Genomic DNA, 21,238 nt, shown 5'->3' with positions numbered 1-21,238 from the left:
TGATTTTAGGAAAACACAGAAAGACATGTATGAAATAATGAAGAATGAAATGAACAGAAACAAAAGAACATTGTATGTTTTATTTAAAAATTAATAAAGAAGCAGTTATTCCATTTTCCTGATCATAGTGAAAAATGCAGTATCTGCCTATGGAGGAAAAGGGAATAGAAATAATGATTTCCTTTCTAAATGTATCACCCAAATCAAAGAAAATGAGCATGTGGGAAATCTTCTTGCAGTGTATAAAATAGACACTATTTGTGACAAGATTTCTTTAGCAAGTTGGTTAATTTATCACTTATTTGATGATTATGAAGTTTACCACTTACTTGGCCCTGTGAAATTTTAAAAGGGATTTTTCCCCCAAGGTTGGAACAATAAATATGTTGTGCAAGTTTAATTTTTCTTCTTAAAAAATGGCTTTTTTGAGACTTTACAATTGGTGTTAATAAAATTATAATCTGTTCTACTTCAGAGCACCATGTTAAATATGGAGCCCTCCAGTTAGCACATACCTAATAAGTATCGATTTGATAATAGTTATTAATATCCCAAAGTGGAATATGTTGCCCCAGGAATACTGAGTTCCTTATTTCTGGAGATCTTCAAGCAGTGGTTGATTACTTATTCAAGATATTGTACAGGGAATTAGGGAATCCAGGTTGAACTCAGTAACCTCGGAAGTTCCTAGGTCTCTGAGATTCTGTGATTTAAATCACATACAGATGCTATACTGTTTATATTCCCTTTGATATTGTAATTCTATTGGAAAGGAAAAACAACAAAAGCACCCAGGGCCACAGAAGTTGAAGGGGTTGATTTATCAGTTGCCAAGTCAAAATATTTGTAGAACTTCTACATACTACATTTCATACATAGCATTTTGGGAGGAATTTTTCTTTGATAGAAAATTTCTCTCTCTCTCTCTCTCTCTCTCTCTCTCTCTCTCTCTCTCTCTCTCTCTCTCTCTCTTTCTCTCTCTCTCTCTCTTCGATTTGGGAGTAGGGAGAGAAAAACTTGGCTTTCTCAAACACACAGCCCATTTTTAACTTGCCTATCTGACCCACAGGTTGTTTATTTTGGTGACAGCATTCATTCAGATATTTTCCCAGCCTATCACTATAGTAACTGGGAGACAGTCCTCATCTTAGAAGAGCTCAGAGAGAATGAAGGCATGGCATCTGAAAAAAATGAATCTGAACCCTTGGAGAAGAAAGGAAAGTATGAGGTAAGAGCTCCCCACAGCTAACTTCATAAAAGAAAAATCTTTATGTCTGAAATATTTGAGACACCACTTGTGCTAAGAATGAAAAATCTTTTGGCAAGTGATCTCCATGCCATATTGCTTCTCTAGAGCATATCTAACTGATAATTCCAAAATGATGCAAGTATGACATAGTCCTGATTCCTCTCCACTGAATGTCACGTTTCAGTCTGTTCTGAAACATCACATTCATACTGAGGAAGACCAGCAAAACCAAATCCTGAATCATTAGATTTGTACTGTCTTCTTTGCTTCAAGAAAGCAACTCGTTCCCTGTTTCTTCATTTGTCAAATTTAACTAATTTGGATGGCTCATTAAGCTTACTAATAAGCCAAGGAACTTGTCTTGGGATAAAGAACTATTGGAAAATAAACTGGATCTTGCTTAAATGTGACAGTTATGTCAGGGGAAGGGGGGAAATGCAAAAGGAGATTTAGAAATTAAAATAAACATAAAATAAGTAATGGCAATAATTAACATAGGAAGAAAGTCCCAGCTAAAAATGAGCCTCATAAAGTTCTGGATTTAATAACTAGAATAGGGAAGAGTTTAAAGATGTTTAGCATTCTTTGAGTTCCTTCAGGATGACATAGAGATTTGTGTTGTTTAGGTTAAAGAGGGGTTTAAAGTGATTTTCTTGGTTTAGTGAGGTTACATATTTTTTTGATAAGGGGAAATTGAGTCACAGAACCATAGATTAAGAGCTAAAAGAAACTTTAAGGAGCATAAGGCCCAACTCTTTTACTTTACAGATGAGGAAACTGAGACACAAAGAGATTAAATGACTTGTCCAGTCTTCCTGATTCATATCCAATGCCCTAACCATTATTACAAAGTTGTTTTAAGTATAGCATAGTACAGGGATCCTCAAACTACGGCCCACGGGCCAGATGCAGCAGCTGAGGACGATTATCCCCCTCACTCAGGGCTATGAAGTTTCTTTATTTAAAGGCCCACAAAACAAAGTTTTTGTTTTTACTATAGTCTGGCCCTCCAACAGTCTGAGAGACCGTGAACTGGCCCCCTATTTAAAAAGTTTGAGGACCCCTGGAATAGTGCAAGATAGAATAAGGGGAAAACAGAAACAACAGAAAAAAAAATTCCAAGATTATTCAGACTGTACATGGATTCATTTTCTTTTTAGTGAAAATTGGTTTATAGTTTTCCCCAGAACGAATGGTATGAAATGCTAACATGGACCATTTTAAAGTGGATCATTTTATATTAAGTAACAGTTTGGATAAGGGTTTGACTATTGTAATTATGGCCTTGAAAGAGAACCAAGTTCTCTGCACTGGACATCTCCCCTGATGCTATGGTGGTTGAGAAGAAAATGAAAGAATAGATGGGAGAAAGGATGGGTTCCCTGAAACATTCCTTCCTTGATCCCTACTTTCAACTGGGGCATTGAAAAAAATGTGTGATTGATAATAGGGCTAGCCTTAAGGTAGCAATATATAGAGCTAGAAGATCATAGAAACCAGAGGGACATGGAGGCTCATTCAATAACAGCTCATGTTCAGGCTCGTACTTTAATGCACAATGGTAAACTGTGTTTCTGGCATGGTAAGGAAAACATATGTTTTCTTCAAAGACCTCAACTTCAGAATATTCTGACAATTCTCTACTCCAAAGCAACTGTGGCAAGATTGAATACCTACTTGTTTTATTTGTCTGTGATTGAGGGACTATTTGTTATTGGTGGGCCCATTGTTTTTGGCAAAGGTTTCATGCCAGCTTAGATATATATATATGTTTCTGCAGTGGAAAATCCCTTGTCACAGAAGTTGAAATTGAACAAGTTGACTTTGAGATTCAGGATGACTGAAGCAACTATTTTGTTTATTATTATTTTAGTTGTGTTTTTTACAAATAGAACTTAGGATCACAGCCCAGAAAAAGTCATATTCTAGTATAGTATTTTTTCTGCTTTTAATCTCAGTATCAGTTCTGTTCCTCTGGACAGTGTGCTTTTGACATCATAGCCAGTAGAAAACATCAAAGCCAGGAAGTAAATCCAGCAAGTCATTGAAGTTCATAATCTTTCCTGTACGATAGTGGGAAGTATTGGGGGTTTGGGGGAGGAGACAAGGAAGGAGGAGGGAGAAGAGATAGATACAAACATTCTTAACTACCTTGGTAAGTTAAGGAAGGAAAGTATTTTGTCTGTTGGGGGGAGGTGAGCAAAGTAAGTAGTCTTTGGTTATTGCTTAGAAAAATATAGATTATTTCTTTCCAGCCAAATATATCAGTCAGCAGACCATACAAGGTAAATGCGGACTGTTTTGTAAGTGGAAAGTGTGTGATCATACAAGTATTTCATCCCCTATTTCCAGTTATTTTACTCACCACAAGTAAAGCAATAACTTCTTAGTAAGTGGAATTTAAAAAAAAAAAAAAAAAAGCCCAAACCTTCTCAAGTTATTATTATAGGTTATGAGTTAAGAGGAATCAGGAATTTTATATTTATGCATGTGCAGGCAACATTTGTAGCTTCTTTATTAGTCTATAAGTTACAACTTGCTTAGACTTGAATTGGAATTCAGAAAAATTGTCAGGAATTTCCTTTCTGGAGAAACACTTGGGTGGGCACAAATTCAGCAGAGAATTTCCATGTCACTTTCATTTGCAGTGGTTTGAATGGGAGCTAAGAATTTTGGGTAAGAACAGAGAACATTTTGAATGGAGCTTAATGGATCTTGTAATTGTTCAGTTGTTTTTCAGTTCTTTTCAACACTTCATAACCCCATTTGGTGTTCTCTTGGCAAAGATACTGGAGTGGCTTACAAGTGAAGAAACTAAGGCAAATAGGTTTAAATAATTTGCAGAGGGTCCCCTAGCTAGTAAATGTCTGAGGCCAAATTTGAACTCAGAAAGATGAGTCTTCCTGACTTTATGCCCAACATACTTTTTTTTTTCCCTGAGGCAATTGGGGTTAAGTGACTTGCCCAGGGTCACACAGCCAGAAAGTGTTAAATAACTGAATAACTGAGGGCAGATTTGAACTCAGGTCCTCCTGACTTCAGGGCTGGAGCTCTATCCGCTACACCACCTAGCTACTCCTATGCCCAACATTCTATCCCCTGTGCCTCTTAACTGGTTATAGAATCTAGATTTCAAATAAGAGGGGCCCAGTTAGTAGATAAGGAAACAATTCTAGGAACATTAAATGCTTTTTCCAACATTCATGCAGAGGGTAAATAGCTGAGCTGGAATATGAACTCTGGTCTTCTTACTCCATAGCCAACTTTCCATTAGGTTGTGCTGACCTCTCCAGCATATCAAATGGTTAGCCTCTCTCTACTGCACAGGGAAAGAAGAAAAGATGTTCACAATTAAATTACTGTAATTATTTTTGCATATAAGCAAAAAAAAAAATTCAGACCTATTCAAGAGCAAGATTCAAACAATAATAATAATAACTTGAATTTATGTAACACTTTGCTATATAAAATATCTTCTTAACAGTAGCCCTGGATGGAAAGGTAGAGAAAATATTCTCACCATTTTACAGCTGCATACACTGAGGTTGAGACTGACTCATGGTCTCACCCTGCTAATAAATGTTAGAGCCAGGTTTATAATGTAGGTCTCCTGTGACCCATTTCGGTCTTCTTAAACAAATATTTCTAAAAATAAAGCAATAGGTCATTTTGTCATTCTGACTATTATCTACCCTAATTTAAACCTAGGTTTCTGTCTAGAACTATCAAATATATCCTTGGAATGATAGAGCAGAATATTAGGCATTCACCATGTCAGATTCTAGGCAAGTCACTAATTTTGTTCTCCTTCGGTTCCTCATCTGTAAAATGAATCGGAGAAGGAAAGGGCAAATCATTCCAGTATCTTTGCCAAGAAAACCCCAAATATAGTCACGACTGAAATGGCTGATCAACAACAAGTATCAGATTCTAATTCAATAAGTGTTTTTGTAGGACCCGTAAGGGCTACACTAAGTTAAGGGGGCAAAAATCCAAGGTGCTATCTTTTCACTAAGGGTACATTCTACTGGGGGAAATATACCAAACTGTCTATGTGACACACAGCTAATAAGTATCTGAAGCAAAATTTGGGAGGGACTCAGTAAGATGAGTTTTTTCTATCCCCTATGCCACTTAACTGCTTGGTAAAAGATGCATACAGAAAAGATAAAAGATGTGGTGGGAAGACCTAATTCAGTCCAGTAACCCAATAGTTTATGAGTAGTAAGAACAAAATGGTCCAAAAGTCATTCATCAGTTAACAAAAGAAGGTCAACCATAGCAAAGAAAGGATATTCAACAAGAATTTTGACATATAGTTTGAGTAAATGACTTCCTCCCCTACAGGTAGGGGATCATCAGAGAAGAATGTAGTGATTCATGTGATCTTGGGACATCTGCTAAGTATGAAGGACCCTAACCAGGAAGCCATATCACTAAGAAGATGCCAAAAAACAGTGTAAAGGGAGGTAGAACTGTAGCCTAAATCTTTCGGGCTGTTCAGCTCTCTGGGGCAGCTTTGTCACTTTTCAAGAAAAAACTAGCTTAAGTCATATGGCCAGAGAAGAAAGAACCTTGGTATGTAATGGACTTATGACAGAAGGCAACTTAGAAAGAAAGTAAATCTCATCACATAAAATATAAACAAATTAAATAATATTTGGAGATGTGGGGGAAGAGTAGCAAGGTCAGGGTAATTAGGAAGGGCCTCCTGGAGAGGTGGTATCTGAGCTATGCTTTGGCGGGAATGTATTCGGGATATGGATGTCCAGATTGGGACTAGGCCTAGAGTAAGGGTGGCTATAGTGTGAGAAGAGAGCAGGGGATAGAGTAGAAAGGTAGTATGAGGTAGGTGTTCAAGAGAGTAAATAATCAAGGATGATTCCTAGGTCATGAACATGAGTAAATACAGATGGTGGAGAGCAAAATTAGGGAAAGGGATATTGTGAAAGGAAGAGGGACGCAAAGAGTTGGTAATTTCTGTTTTGTCTGAAAATCAATAGAACATAATCTATTCAGTAATTTGCCAAGTCAGCCATTATGGAAACTATGCAAAAACTCTAAGTAGTTTAAGTTATAGAATATTACAGAATCATAGACTTTTAATTCCAAAAGTCATTTAATCATCTAGTTCTCATTGTACAGATTAATAATGAGGACACATAGAGGTTAAGTGTTCAAACTAATACTAAGTGATAGAGTAAAAGACTAAGAGCCACATCTCTTAATTACCAAGCAGTTGTTTTTGCACATTCTTTGTATCCACATATGTAGCTATGAATCTTCTATAGCTGCATGTAGAAGGTGCTCTTCAGGTCCTTTTCAAATTTAAGTAGATTTATGACAATAATAAAATGGGTAACAAATAGTGAAACATCTTGATTTTCCTTTGGAATTTCTAATATTGATGAAAAATTAACTGAAGGAAATAGATCACTTTAGAAAGGTTAAAAAAAAAGGAAGAAATACAAATTTAATATTTTCAATATTAGAAAACAGAAACATACACATATATCATTTTTAGCAAGACAGCCAGTAATAAAGTGCTAAGTGAATTTGCAGAAAAGTTTGTCAACCTGCAATTGAAAACACTATTAAAAACAAATTATTTTATTTCATTGCCTATACCAACTTTTCCTGTAACTTCAAACAATGCTTTCCTTAATTTTAGCTCTTCAGTAAATAGAAATCTGTTTACTATCAAGAAACAAAACCTTCTGAGATTCAGATTCCAGATATCATAGAGGTAAAACTGAGGAAAATTAATAAATCTATCATCCTACTCTCTCAAGTTAAAGATTAGTAAATTGAGGCAGAGAGAGCTTAAATGACTTGCCCAGAATCACATAACTTACTAGTGTTTGAGGAAGAATATCAAATTTCCCCAACACCAAATTGTCTATCCATTATGATACCTAAGCTGCCTTAACAATAGGATATATTTTTGTGGAACCATTCTTGGCTTTGAGAATAGACATTTTTCTCCCTCAGTTTTGCCAGTGAGTAGTTGAGAAATAGGAAGCACTATTCATCTTGTGAAAAGCTTAAAAAGAAAAAATTCAGGACCTCCAAATGAGAAGCCTGGTACTATCACTGATTTATAAAGTGGCTCATTATAAACTTCTTTGTCCCCTAATTTCCTCAAGTTTTAAAGGAAATTCTAACAATTTATTAAGACCAACTTAGAAAATGTAGGCTAAATTGTTTCTTAATGAGCTCTTTACAGATAGATCCCACTTTAAGGAAACCCTAAAAACATTCTATTTAAATAAATAAAAAATTAAGAAGTTATTCTCTTATGTAAATATGCTTTGTTCCTGGTTAAAAAAAAAATTTCACTCAGGTTAACTTGTTATTTGTTAACTAGGAGGCACAGGATAAAAAGTTTTGGAAATTAGCTATTAAAAATTCAGAAAGCATTTCAGAAATTGAAAAAAAATAATGAAATAACTCAGACTCCAAAATTTTTATTTTCTCAATTTTTGCAAGAATACCTCTCTCCCATCTCCCCACAAGCCTTGTATAAAGCAAGACACACCTGTATAACCTTTTGCTTGTTAATTTTTTGGAGGCTTGATCATTTGCAGCTGTCCATTTTTTCTGGCCTCAGTATCAATACAAGTTCCTTTCCTTTCCTTTCTGTGGTTTACCAATACAACATATAAGGGTGGTATTAAAGATGCTGAGTGTTGCTTGTTAGGGACATTTCCCTTTTCACATAAAGGAATTATTATCCTGTTGAGTTTGGAATTAAATGCATCATCTTGAGTTTTCAGGGTGGAGGGGAGGCACATAGAAGGGATAAGAAGGAGGTTGAATTTTTCTATTAGATCATCAGTGAATCCGACAATAAGAATAAATTGTAAGAAGCTATGAAATTAATTATAATTACTATCCTGTGCAGCCACATTTGGGAGAAAGAAGGTAGCAAAGAAAGTCAGAATTGAATTGAAAAGCAAAGAATTGAAAAGGAAATGGGGGTAGGGACAATTCTATATTTCATATATTCTGTGAACAAAAAGTTCCTCACAGAATATGAGAGCAGTACATTTTTCTAATTAGGTTTCCACAGAACATAAAGTTGACACTTTAAAATTAAAAAGGAGAATGTCATTAGATCTTTTTTAAAACATTTTCCCTGAAGTAAGCAGACTTATGACACTCCAGTAGTTTATGGAAAAAGTAGTTCATTTTAGACTATTTCTAGGTGCCTTGGGAAAAAATGATTATGACCCACCTTTCTCCAATCCACCAATGAAATCCTTCTTATTATACATTTGAGTAATTATTATATTTCATTTGATTGTGTATTTGTCATATTTTTCCTGATGAGATTATAGATTTACTAAAAGAGATGCAATACATCTCTTTGAGATGTACACCTAAGTATTGCAGTGTACTTCCAGGTATTATGAAATCTTACTAACTGACTCATAGAAAGGTTTAAAATTGTTTTTTGTCAAAATAAATGTAAGGTCTGAAATGAAGAGAAGATCAAAGCAAAAATATACTTCAAAAAAGCATTTTTACATAAAGAAAAATATTTACCTTGAGGTCTTATCTATTTCCAGAAATTGCCACCATCCCGTATATACAAATCTCTCATATACAAAAACGGAGAGCATGATATTAGAGACATGGGCAACAGAGTATTTGGTAGCTTTGCTTGTAGCTATCTATATACATACATATAGATGTACCGTGGTGCCAAGAAGATAAAGAGCAGACCCTAGATTGTGTGATCCTAGACAAGTCACTTAATCCTGTTTGTGTCAGTTTCCTCATCTGTAAAATGATCTGGAGAAGGAAGTAGCAAACTTCCAGTATTTTTACTAAGAAAACCCCAAATGTGGTCAAGAAGAGTTGCCCTGACTAATTGACTAAACAACAACAAATATCCATGACAAAGTTGCCCATAAGTCAGTCTATGAACACTTATTAAATCTTTGCTATGTTCCAGATATTGTGTTAGGCAATACAGAGAACAAAAGGAAACAATTCTTGCCCTGTAGGATCTAACTTTTTATTATGTAAGTGTAAATGTATATTTATTGTTTAATCAATCATATCCATTTTGAGGTTTTCTTGGCAAAAACACTGGAGTGGTTTGCCATTTCTTTCTCCAACTCATTTTACAGATGAGGAAACTGAGGAAAACAGGGTTAAATGACTGTGCTAAGACAGAACTAGGAAATGACTGAGATTGGATTTGAATGCAGGTCCTTCTTTTCTATCTACTGTGCCACTTAAGTTGCCCATAAATATGCATGCAAAACAAATATAAGATAAAAGGAAGTGGCAGTTGAGAGCAATGGAACAGAAAAGACTTCATATAGAAAGTTGTTACTTTAGTGTGCTTCGAGGGATGCTGAAGATTCTAAGAGGCAAAAGTTAGGAAGGAGTACATTCCAAGCATGGGGGGGGGGGGGGGAAGGGTAGGGAGGGGGGCACAGCCTGTGCAAAGGCATAAAGATGGGAGATGAAGAGTGAGGGATATGTGAGAAAAAGCAAAAAGGCTAATTCACTTACACCATATTATATGTAAGAAAAATACTTAATGATAAACCTGGAAAAGTAGTTTAGAGCCAGGTTGTTGAAGATGTTTCCTTTAAACTTTATCATATGTAACTATTAGATTCCATGTTGCCCCGAAATACTGCTAGTGAAATTAAGCCATTTCTTCTTTAGTGGGTTCTCAGATAAACACTGTCTAAAAAGACAATCCCACTCTTCTTTGTTAAGTTGACTCCAAATATTTATGTAGCAAAAAATCTTATTAAAATGTACAAAAAAAAGCACATGAACTCATGTCAGTGAAACCAGAATAAATATCGAAAGTGAATGCAGAATAAATATGTAAAGCACTAAGGCTCATAAATCCAAAAACTTATCTGGAGCTTTATATTATTCAAAAAATTTTACTTTAGAAATGTACTTTACAGATTTTCTGTGCCATGTTTCTTTTGCTTTGTTTTTTTTTTTTCATTTGTTTACCACTATTCTGGAAATACCTTAGGACTAATGTTCACCACTTTTGGGAGTTTGCTCTAATGGCAGTCTGAACAACATAACTGCTCCAAATAAAAGGCATAGTTTGGTAAAGCATCAGTAACTGGTATTACTACTTTTTTTTTTTTCTTTTAATGTTTGTACTATTTCCATCAAGAAAAAAAAAATTAGTAACCCATTATCTGAACTTGATTTGATGTATCTAATTTATCTATGGGGGGGTTTCCACTTCTCTCAGGGACAGCTGAAAAAGCCTTTAAATTCATTTTCTAAAAAATGGGGTTCCCTCTTTGTTGATGACCATCTGGAACTGGAAAACGTTGAGACTTCATTGATAATCTCATGGCTTTGTCATCGAATTCATAAAAGCAGCACAATTGTTATTCCAAGTCTGGAAGCTATAGCAGGTAAGGAAAAGAAAGAGTTCTTTTTTTTTCTTTTTTTTTTTTATCTGCAACTTATAACAAACTCAACAACTGATCCAGGAGCACGGTTAGTGTGGGTGAGAAGTAGATTGGATTTCTTGGTTTTCAAACTGGTTCTCTCTGTTTCAAACAAGACTATTTTTTTTTCCTTAAACATCATTGATGCCTAATAAATATTTATCAAATGAAACTTAATTGTTTGGTGAAAAACTTTGACTTTCTGTTCTTTAATATGTGTATATTACTTTTTACCAAGAATAAATAGTCTTAGATTTTATTCTTATTGATGGCTCTTGATATATTCAAATATGCAATCCATTAAAAACATTGACAAGTTCATTTTAACAAAATATTATTAGATGGATGTCTAGCTTCTTTTTAAAAGAAAAAGGATAGCAAGTATGTTTATATCTGTATTTACAGAAAATAATTACAATGAAATAAGTACACAGTAACCCAAAAAGGCTTGGATGCTCAATAAGTTATATACAAATATGCAAGTTTTCAAAGAATATGTTATTATTTGCACCAAAGAGCCTTGTTTGTCATAATTTCCTGTGATCCTTTAGGTGAAGTAGTATATAATTTGTAGATAGTTTTATGTACTAGGGGTACATATGTGAATATGTGTATATGTATGTATGTATATATATATGTAATGTTCTCTTCTCTAAAATATATTGTTCTCTGAGAGCAGGTTTCTTGGGGGCTTCTGGAGGCAGCCTTAGCTTCAGTTCAGTGTAATAATCACCTCAAATGCAGCCAGCTGTTAAAGCCTAAGTTCTTTATTGTCTCTTCCAAAATCTTATCTCCTTCACTTGGAGCTGGGCTTGTTTTCTGGAGGCCTTCTCTCTCCTTGGTTCCAAGAGCTCTTGCCACTAGTCCTTTGCCTCTGCTTCCTCCAAATCTCCCCAGCCAGCACAAAGGTGGAAGCTGGAATGAATCAGACTCCGCCTCCAAGAGTGGGCTTGTAGGCTTCTGTGACTTGTGAATCTCTTCCACTGAATCCTGACTTGTGAATCTCCAGAAGTGTATCCTGGTTGAGGCTCCTAGCTTATATAGGCTCTCTTAAAAGTGTGAATCTCAAAGGTGTGAACGGTGTGAACTCTAATAAGTACTAAGTACATAATCATTGTCTCTGTCAATTCCAGTGACTTAGCACCTTGTAAGAACCATAACATATGTAGATATATGTGTATACATATATGTGTGTATGTATATCTATAATATAGCTTGACAAGCATTAGCATATATATGACTAAGTTATATTATACTTTTAAAATATCTGAATTATTTGTTAAAGGTACTTACATAATCTTTATAATAATTTTGGCCTTGTCAGATCTGGCATTGCACTTAATGGCTAATTTTATTCATTCAAAAATGACAAAAGGCTTTGAACTTTATGTATTAAGAAAGGATTTTTCTTACGAACCATTTTGAAATTGTAAATAGCAAATGGAAACATTTGAAATGAGGTTCAAATATCAATGACATATTTCAAGATAAACAATCTATATTGTTTTGTAATGATTCAAGATGATAACACAAAAAACAGTTAACCTAATTATTATGTACCTTCAAAATTATTTTGAGTTGCTTCTGTGTTTTTAATTTTTATTCTAATTATAGAATGTAAACAATAACAATGAAAAATATCATTATATGAATGATGTATAAAAATAATATAAAATGTAAATTAATTTGTAAAATAATCTCTATCCTTGGATTTGAGCTGCTGAGTACAACTAGAGAAAATTATGAAATTATTTATTTTGCCCACCATAAACTGATGGAACATAATCTCAGCTAAACCCTTCTAATATCCTGCAGTCATGTTTTTTATTTTCTTTACCTCTTGTCTTATTCTGCAAAGCATATTCAAATTAAAGTCCACACTCCTTCCATCCACTTAAGAGTAAATGATTTTGTTTTCCATTTCACTGAAAAGATTGAGACCATCCTCCAGACAATGCCTGACTTTCCTTTTCTCTATCCCTTAAAAGTTCTCAATATCATTAACTACTCTCTCCTTTCTTGTTCTAATTATAGATGTCCCTATTCCTCACTATGTTTATTTGTTTATATTCACTGCACCTTCAGCCTTCAAACTTTTTGTTTCAGGACTAGACAGAGCACTGAATTTAGAATCATAGGACCTAAGTTCAAATTGTAGTTCTGCCAAATATTAGCTGTGTGACCTTGGGCAGTTAGTTATCCAGTGAACTGGAATTAATTAATTCCGCTATGCAGCAGGTAAGTGGCACACAGAACTCTGGGTCTAAAGTCAGGAAGATTCATCTTTCTAAGTTCAAATCTGACCTCAGACCCTTCCTAGCTGTGTGATCCTGGACAAGTCACTTAACCATGTTTGCCTTAGCTCCACATCTGTGAAATGAGTTCCAAATCTGTAAAATAGGAAGGAAAAAGCAAACCACTCTAGTATCTTTGCCAAGAAAATCCCAAGTGGAGTCATAAAGGAGTAAACACATCTGAAATGACTTAATAACCAAGTGGTAAGGATACAGATATAATGAATAAAACAATTCCTACTGTCAAGGAACTAAAATTTTAACAAGGAAGTAAAGGCTATCTCTGATTATTTGCAGAATAACTATAAAGCAAAATAAAATACAAAGTAGTTAAGTACAAGTCCATTTGAGAACGAAGACAGTGCAAAGAGTTAGGAAAGGATTTACATGGATAATGCTATGCCTTGAAGGAAGGGAGGGATCCTTCAAATGGTGGGGTAGGAGGGTATGTTTTCTACATGGAGGAAAGTCATTGCAAAAGACATAGAGATGTGAGAAGAAAAGATAGTAGACCAGTTTTGCTGTATCATAGAGAGCAAGATGGAGAGTAAGGTCCAAGAAGTTCAGAAAGATGGGATGAGGCCAGATTGTAAAAGATTTTTAAATAAAATTTATAATTGACTCTAGGCAATAGGAAATAGAGGAATTTACTGAGTAGAAGAGTAGAGTTACATGGTCAAATTTGTGCTTAAGGAAAATCTTATTTTTCTCCAATAATATTCTAATTTCCCACCAGGTACATACAAAGAAATTTCAGCATTCACATAATCATTTTTATTAGTATAGAGAAAATTTTTGCTAGTGTAAATTTGTATCAAACAAATGAATATAGATCCTTGTAGGTTGCAAATTGATTTTTTTTTTTTTTTTTTTTTTTTTTTTTTTTTTTTTGTACTCTGAATCCATCACCTCTCTATCAAGGTGAATAGCATGTTTCTTTTTTCTTGCTTTTTTTTTTTAATAGCATTTTATTTACAGTTATATGTATGGGTAACTTTACAGCATTGACAATTGCCAAACCTCTTGTTCCAGTTTTTCCCTTCTTTCCCCCCCACCCCCTCCCCCAGATGGCAGGATGACCAGTAGATGTTAAATATATTAAAATATAAATTAGATACACAATAAGTATACATGTCCAAACTGTTATTTTGCTGTACAAAAAGAAGCGGACTCTGAAATAATTGTACAATTAGCCTCTGAAGGAAATAAAAAATGCAGGTGGGCAAAAATATAGGGATTGGGAATTCAATGTAATGGTTCTTAGTCATCTCCCAGAGTTCTTTCGCTGGGCATAGCTGGTTCAGTTCATTACTGCTCCATTGGAACTGATTTAAACCACAATTAATTTTATGTTGTACTATATTTTAATTTATTTTGTTAAAATTTTCCAATTACATTTTATTCTCGTTAATCACTGCACTCCGGGGCTACATGCTACCAATTTGATACCTCTAGTAAGGAGATTGGGAACTTGGTAAATATTTAAGGCAGAGCAACCAATTAGAAAACTATTATAATAATCTAGGTAGGACATGAGGAGGACCTGAACTAAGGTAGTAAATGTGTATATATAGAAAAGTGTTTGGATACAAGAGATAGGTGGAAATGACAAGACTCAGCAATTGATCATATATGTGGGATAAAGGAAATAAGGAAGCAAGGATAACTCCATGCCTTTACAGCAATATTGGTTGCGCCTTTGACAGAAATAAGAAAGTTTGACTTTTTATCTATAGCTGATGTTTTGCATTCTTTTGTTGTTGTTCAGTCATTTCATTCATGTCCAACTCTTTAGGATTCCATGTAGCATTTTCTTCACAAAGATACTAGAATGGTTTTGCTATTTTCCTCTCCAGTTCATTTTACAAATGAGGAAATGTGAGGCAAACAGAATTAAGTGTGACCCAGGGTCATACAGCCAATAAGTGTTTTAGTTCACATTTGAACATTCCTTCTGATTTTAGGCCCAGCACATTATCTACTGTGCCACCTAGATGTCTTTCTGCATTTTTTTTACTATAGCTCTTTTTAGTTTCCAAAGTGATTTCAACAAGACTCTGAGGTAGATTTTGTAAATATTAGTTCTTTCAATTTTGATAATATTGTTTGTGTAGATTGAAGTTTCACCAGAGAGGATATTAACATAGCATTTATTTTATATGTTACTCAGTAGGCAATAGGGAGCCATTGAAAGTCATTGAGTACATAAGGGTGACACAAGAAAAGATTAGGCAGTGTGAGGAATGTACTAAAAAGGAAAAAGATTGGAAGTAGTTAAAATTGGGTTATTACAGTAGTCTAGCTAATATGAAATGAAGATCTGAACTAAAGTGGTTACAGAAAGAATAGAAAAAAAAATGGATGAATATGAAAGATGCTATGAGGTGAAATCAACTGACCTTAGTTACTGATTGGATGAGAGAGATGGAAGGTTAAGGAAAATTCCAAGATAGCAAATATGGGTGACTAGAACAGTAGTAGAGCCATGAATAAAAGTAGAAAAGTTAGAAGAAATGGAGTGGCTTAAGGGAAAGGATAAATTTAGTATCAGACATTGACTTTAAGGAACTTACTGGACATCTTGGAGTCACTTAGCAAGCAACTAGACATTCAAGAATTGAAGCCCTAGGAAGTGGTTGGAATTACATCATGCTTTTGTAGGCATCTTCATGGATATTATAATGGAAGTTACAGGAATAAATAAAATTACCAAGAAAAAGAGTATAAAGAGAGGAGGAAAAATAGCCAAGGACAAAACTTGGGGGGACAGTAGGATAAGGAGCCAGTAAAGATAAATAAAGAGCAATCGGAGGAAGAAGACTCAACCATTAGAATGCAGTGTCATAGAAGCCAAGACTAGAAGAATAAGGAAATTTTTAGCACATTGGATTCATTGATCATTGGATTCAGCAGATTCAGGAGTAAAGCTGTTATTTAATAAACTTGGGGTTGTTTTAGTAGAATGCTAAATTCCTGAACAAGGACTATTTCATTTTTGTCTTAGTGTGGCACATAGTAGGCTCTAATAAATGCTTGTTAATCAACCTCTAAGTATTCATTAAACACTGGGCAACACAAATTAAAAAACAATCAATTGATGTAATGATTGAATAGATTGGGTAGATGGTATCAGTATCCCACAGATAATCTAGTTCCACCATTAAACTTGCCTGTACTATTTCAACCCTTTAATTGCATAGCAAGTTAAAGTATGGTTTTCAAAACTGGTCACCTATGACTTCTTTGCCTCAGGTTGAATGAACTTGAAATGAAGAGATCATTTTTGATATTACAAAGAACTTTTAATGTTATTATTATCACAAGTAAGCTTGAGAAATAGGTGTATACCATCTACCCAATCTATTCAATCATTACATCAATTGATTGTTTTTTAATTTGTGTTGCCCAGTGTTTAATGAATACTTAAAATAGGATTTTCTATGATAATAGCAAAAAGCCCTAAAAATCTATACAATATTTTAGCTCCTATTAATTAACATATTGGCAGCTAGATGACATAGTGGATAGAGTGCTGGGCCTGGAATCAAGAAGATTCATCTTCCTGAGTTCACACTTAGCTATGAAACCCTGGGCAAACCCCTTAACTCTTTGCTTCAGTTTCCTCATCTGTAAAATGATTTGGAGAAGGAAATGACCAACCACTCTAGTATCCTTTCCAAGAAAATCCCAAAAGGGGGTCACAAAGTGTTGGCACAATTGAAAAATGACTAAACAACAAAATGATATATTTGACTTTTATTTATTTGTTTTTAAATAAGTAGAATGATGGATAATATAAACACTATTACCTCAGAATTTTCCTACTATAAACAGTATGTATAAGAACTACAGATGTTCAGTTCTGTAACTGGAGTTTTAAATATTTGTTGTACTTGACAGTCATTCAGAATATTGGAAATATAGTCTATAACTGCTCATCTCTCTTCTTAATACCTGATAGTCTAGTTCTTCTTATTTAATATAGGCATAATATTGTTCCCATAAATTTACTATTCATAGGGATCTCTAGAATATATCTCTTATAAACTGAGAGGCCTCTTGTATTCTGAAAGCAACTCATTCTAAGTATCATTAATTATAATGAGAGCTCAGTGCCTTCATATTGGTGTGTGGTTCCTTGTGACAAGTTAGACTACCTACTAACAGTTCTTTCTATGTGTCAATTCATGCCATCATTTTTGACAAATGGCCATCTCTCCCTATTCCACCAGCAGTTTGGTATTCTTCTTTTTCTGGAGGATTAGAATCCCCTGCTATGGATTTTCTCTTACTGACTTCACATAGGTTGAACTTCCGTCATTATCCTGAGAAATTTTTGCTGGGCATCTTTTCTGGCACAGAGAGGATACAGAACTGCATTTTATGTACCCACACTGCACCAGCCAAATGCTACCAACATTTCTATGTTCTATGCTATTTTTAGTGAAAGAGCAAAGATCCAGGAAAGTTTTTCCAGCAGCTACTTTGGTGGAGAGAGTGATATAATACTTTTCCCTTCTGGATAAAGTTTTTTACCCAAAGAAAAAATTTAAGATGCTTTGCATTAAATGATGCTTGCATATTCCTTTTGGACAAAAGTACCTTCTGTCCTAAGTTCTTTAGCCCCAGTTGAAACCAAGAAGTAATTAAGTCATCTATATTATTATTATTATTATTACCCTCAAAAATGAATTTATTAATTCTTTAATAGAAAAGCATTTGCTGAAATGGACCTCTAGCAATCTTAATTATTAGAATATATCTCTAGATATATTGATTATTTTCATTTCTTAAGAAAGCATTAACATCAAAAAAGCTTGGATTGGCAGTCATAGTATCCAGATATCTCCTCAAGAAGTTTTTAAAAATGATGTTCATTTACATTTGGATGAGTAGGCACAGTAACCAAATTATGACTTTTCATATGTACATTTTTTCCATATGTACATGTTGATTGTACTTCAAGACATACCAAAATCTTTCCTAAGCACCTTATAGTCTTAGGGGAAATGGAGAATGTACATGGAAAATATATTAAATTTTAGAATATGATAAAAATATGGGGAATATAAAGTGGTATGAGGACAGATGCAGGAAGTGTTACTATGTTGCATTTATGTTTCTTTTACATTATTAATGGATATAAAAACAATTTTATTTAATAGAATAATTCGTCAAAAAAATTTTAAACCTCATAACTCTAAAATACCGTGTTTGAAATCAACAAAGGGTTAAGTATATACTTATTGCAAAAAAGATTTTTTAAAACAGTAAAAAGTTCTCTGAATAATATAAATGAACAATTACAAATTATAGAGATGAAAGCAGGTGCCAAAAGATGTATACTAATGACTGATATTAGCTCTACAATACTTTTTTCCTACTAGATTCTGCCAATAATTCAAGGCAATGTAATTTCATGGTTCTCACTACCTCCTTTACGAAAATAATATACAACTCCTACATAATTTTGTATACGGTTTTCAAAAATCATTGTGTCCAAAATATTCATCATTCTATGGCCAACCTGATTATAAAATTCTGAACTTAGCCAAGCTGATCTCTGGATATCATTCATACGCCATACTCAAAGCAGATAATGACAGAGCCTGCTTGACAAAACCCAGTCTCTTGAAGAGCCATACCATTAAGAGGCTTCAGAGTAGGACTTGGGAGGAAAGGGGAGGAGAATCTGATGTCAGCTTTAAAATATTTTATATATAAACATGAGCAAAAAGTGAAAAGGCAACATTTTAAAACTGTACTATGTTTTAGATTATCAAATGTATGTCATGCTGGAAAGAATGTTAGGTATTTACATCACAAATTTATGCAGAGAAAAAGAAAGAAAGACTTCAAAAAATAAATATTATACATAGCTATAAGCCTTAGGTGACCAGGAAGCTAGGGCCAATCAGATCTTGGTACCAGTTTTGTCTTTTTTAGGAAAAGTTAACCTGTGTCATCAGACAGAAAGCGAAGTAGGCTTAATCCATGTCATGGGGAAATCCTGGTAGATATTAGTTGTGATAGAACTCCCACCAATATTGTTCACCAATTATGATCCTCCCACCAATAAGTTCCCTGCATCCTCAAAGCAGAAAGATTGGATAAACTGATGAGGTCTGCTTATGTGCCAGATCTCCATTATAGTAACATGATATGGTTTCAATCCCCCTTACCATTTTGCTCATCTTCCTCTGAACATATTTCAGTTTGTCAGCGTCCCTTTTAAAATGTGGTACCCAGCACTTTTCAGAGGACAAACTACAACAGGACTATCAATCACTTCCTTCACTATCAATTGCTTCCTTCATTCTGGACATTATCATTCAAGTAATTCAGCCCAAAGTGAGTAGAACCATTTATACAATACATCATCACTGTTAGAAAAAAAAAAAAAATTTAGAATTATACTTGATGCAGTGGCTGGCTGTTCATGACTCCAGAGGACCAATGATGAAACCTGTTATTTATGAAGGAAAGCTGATAGATTTAAAGAGCAGAATGAAACCTAAAATATTTTTGTATATAACCATTGAGGGAATTTATTTTATGTCTGTATGCATTAATTACAAGAAATTTGTTTGTTTTCTTTTCTTCCCCAATAGTCTAAGTGCAAAAACAGAAATCTAATTTTTTTTTTTTTTAAATAGAGAGGTGGAAGAGGTGATCAGTATGAAATGTTACCTGCACTTTTTAATTAGGTCACTGTTGTTAGTTTCATTTAACTCTCACTAAGTGGGAGTTATCTGTAAATGTATGTTATGTAAAAACAAAATGTGAATCAAACTGAAAAAATAAATAACAAATTCAGCCCCGAATCACAGTAGCCCTTTGACTGCCACATCACACTGCTAATTCATATGGGCCCTTGGTGCTGTTGATTCCACGGTCTTTGTCACATAAACTGCTTTCTAGACCTGTCTTTATTCTGTATTTTTAAAATAACATCATCATATATCAGGGTAGTCTTTTCTGACTCTCAAAGTACAGCTGCTGATCTGTATTATTAAATGGGTTTTCTTCAGCAAAGAATTCTCAATGCCAGTAGTGTCGAATTCAAATAGAAATGGTGTACATTATTTGCACATAAGTGCATGATAAAATGTACTTCAGTGAAATGAGACTTTTTTGAATATATTGAAATAATGTAGCCTTAGATATTTTTAGTGACCATTTTAAAGAGAAAATGCTATCTATTTATATTTGGGTCCCTAAAAATTGTTATCAGGCCATCTCTTTAAAGTGCAGAATTTCCTGAGCCAAGCTTTTTAAATTTTGTTTTATTTTCTAGCTAGGCCATTGGAGTTAACTGACTTGCCCAGGGTCACACAGCTAAGAAGTGTTAAGGGTCTGAGGTCAGATTTGAACTCAGGTCCTCCTGACTCCAGGGCCAGTGCTCTATTCACTGCACCATCTAGCTGCCCCAAGCCAAGCTTTTTTTAATTCAATATTAATGGTTGGCAGTCAATAATGAGAATAATCAAGATTTATATAGTGTTTACAATTCACAAAGTACTTTACAGATATTACCTCATTGACTCCTCACAAGGTAGGTGGTAGTATCCTCTCCACTTTACAGATGAGGAAATTGGGGCTTAGAGAGTTTTAATAACTTACCCAGGATCATATAGCTACTGTCTTGATACAGGTTTGGAACTCAAATCTCTACACTAACCACTATAGTGAGCCTCCTTGTAAAGGCAGGATCTTTCATAATTCATAGCATTATTTCTCACCAATTAATTACTTGGCAAAAACTTTCCAGTAATCTTAAGTCTATTACTTAAAAAGATCAAGGAATAAGTGTTACTCATTCATTAAGAAAGACGAACCTTCCTCTTTCTTCATTATTATGGTATTAAATATATTTTAGAATTATTATTGTTTGTCCTTCATTTTTCAGAGTGGACCAGTGACATCATGGTTAATGTCTTCCCTTGCTTGTGAATTGGATTTAAGTAAAGTACAGTTACACAGAGTCACAAGCCTCACTGTTTCTTCCAAAGTTATCCATCTCCAGGGACAGTTAGGTGGCACAGGAGATAGAGCACTAGCCCTGAAATCAGGGTGACCTGAGTTCAGATCTGGTCTCAGACACTTAATATTTCTGAGCTGGGACCCTGGGCAAGTCACTTAACCCCAGTTTCCTCGGGGAGGGGGAGGGGGGAGAAAAAAAACAAAGTTATCCAAGTCCAGTAGCAGGACATAAGTCATGATGACTGGAAGTGTCTCAGAAC

The 21,238-nt window shown here is 34.4% G+C and overlaps 1 protein-coding gene across 1 annotated transcript in view; it reads left to right on the top strand.

The window, feature by feature from the left end:
* NT5DC1 (5'-nucleotidase domain containing 1) overlaps nt 1-21,238 on the top strand; it is a 247,619-nt gene that overhangs the window by 202,914 nt on the left and 23,467 nt on the right. The window contains exons 10-11 of the mRNA XM_031964382.1: nt 1,070-1,228; nt 10,497-10,665. Of these exons, the coding sequence (XP_031820242.1) occupies nt 1,070-1,228; nt 10,497-10,665 (328 nt within the window). The remainder of the gene's footprint in view (nt 1-1,069; nt 1,229-10,496; nt 10,666-21,238) is intronic.

The sequence above is a fragment of the Sarcophilus harrisii genome, chromosome 4, assembly GCF_902635505.1.
Source record: "Sarcophilus harrisii chromosome 4, mSarHar1.11, whole genome shotgun sequence".
Lineage (NCBI taxonomy): Eukaryota > Metazoa > Chordata > Mammalia > Dasyuromorphia > Dasyuridae > Sarcophilus > Sarcophilus harrisii.
Note: the sequence above shows the minus strand (reverse complement) of the source record. Positions and strands in the feature narration are given on the sequence as shown.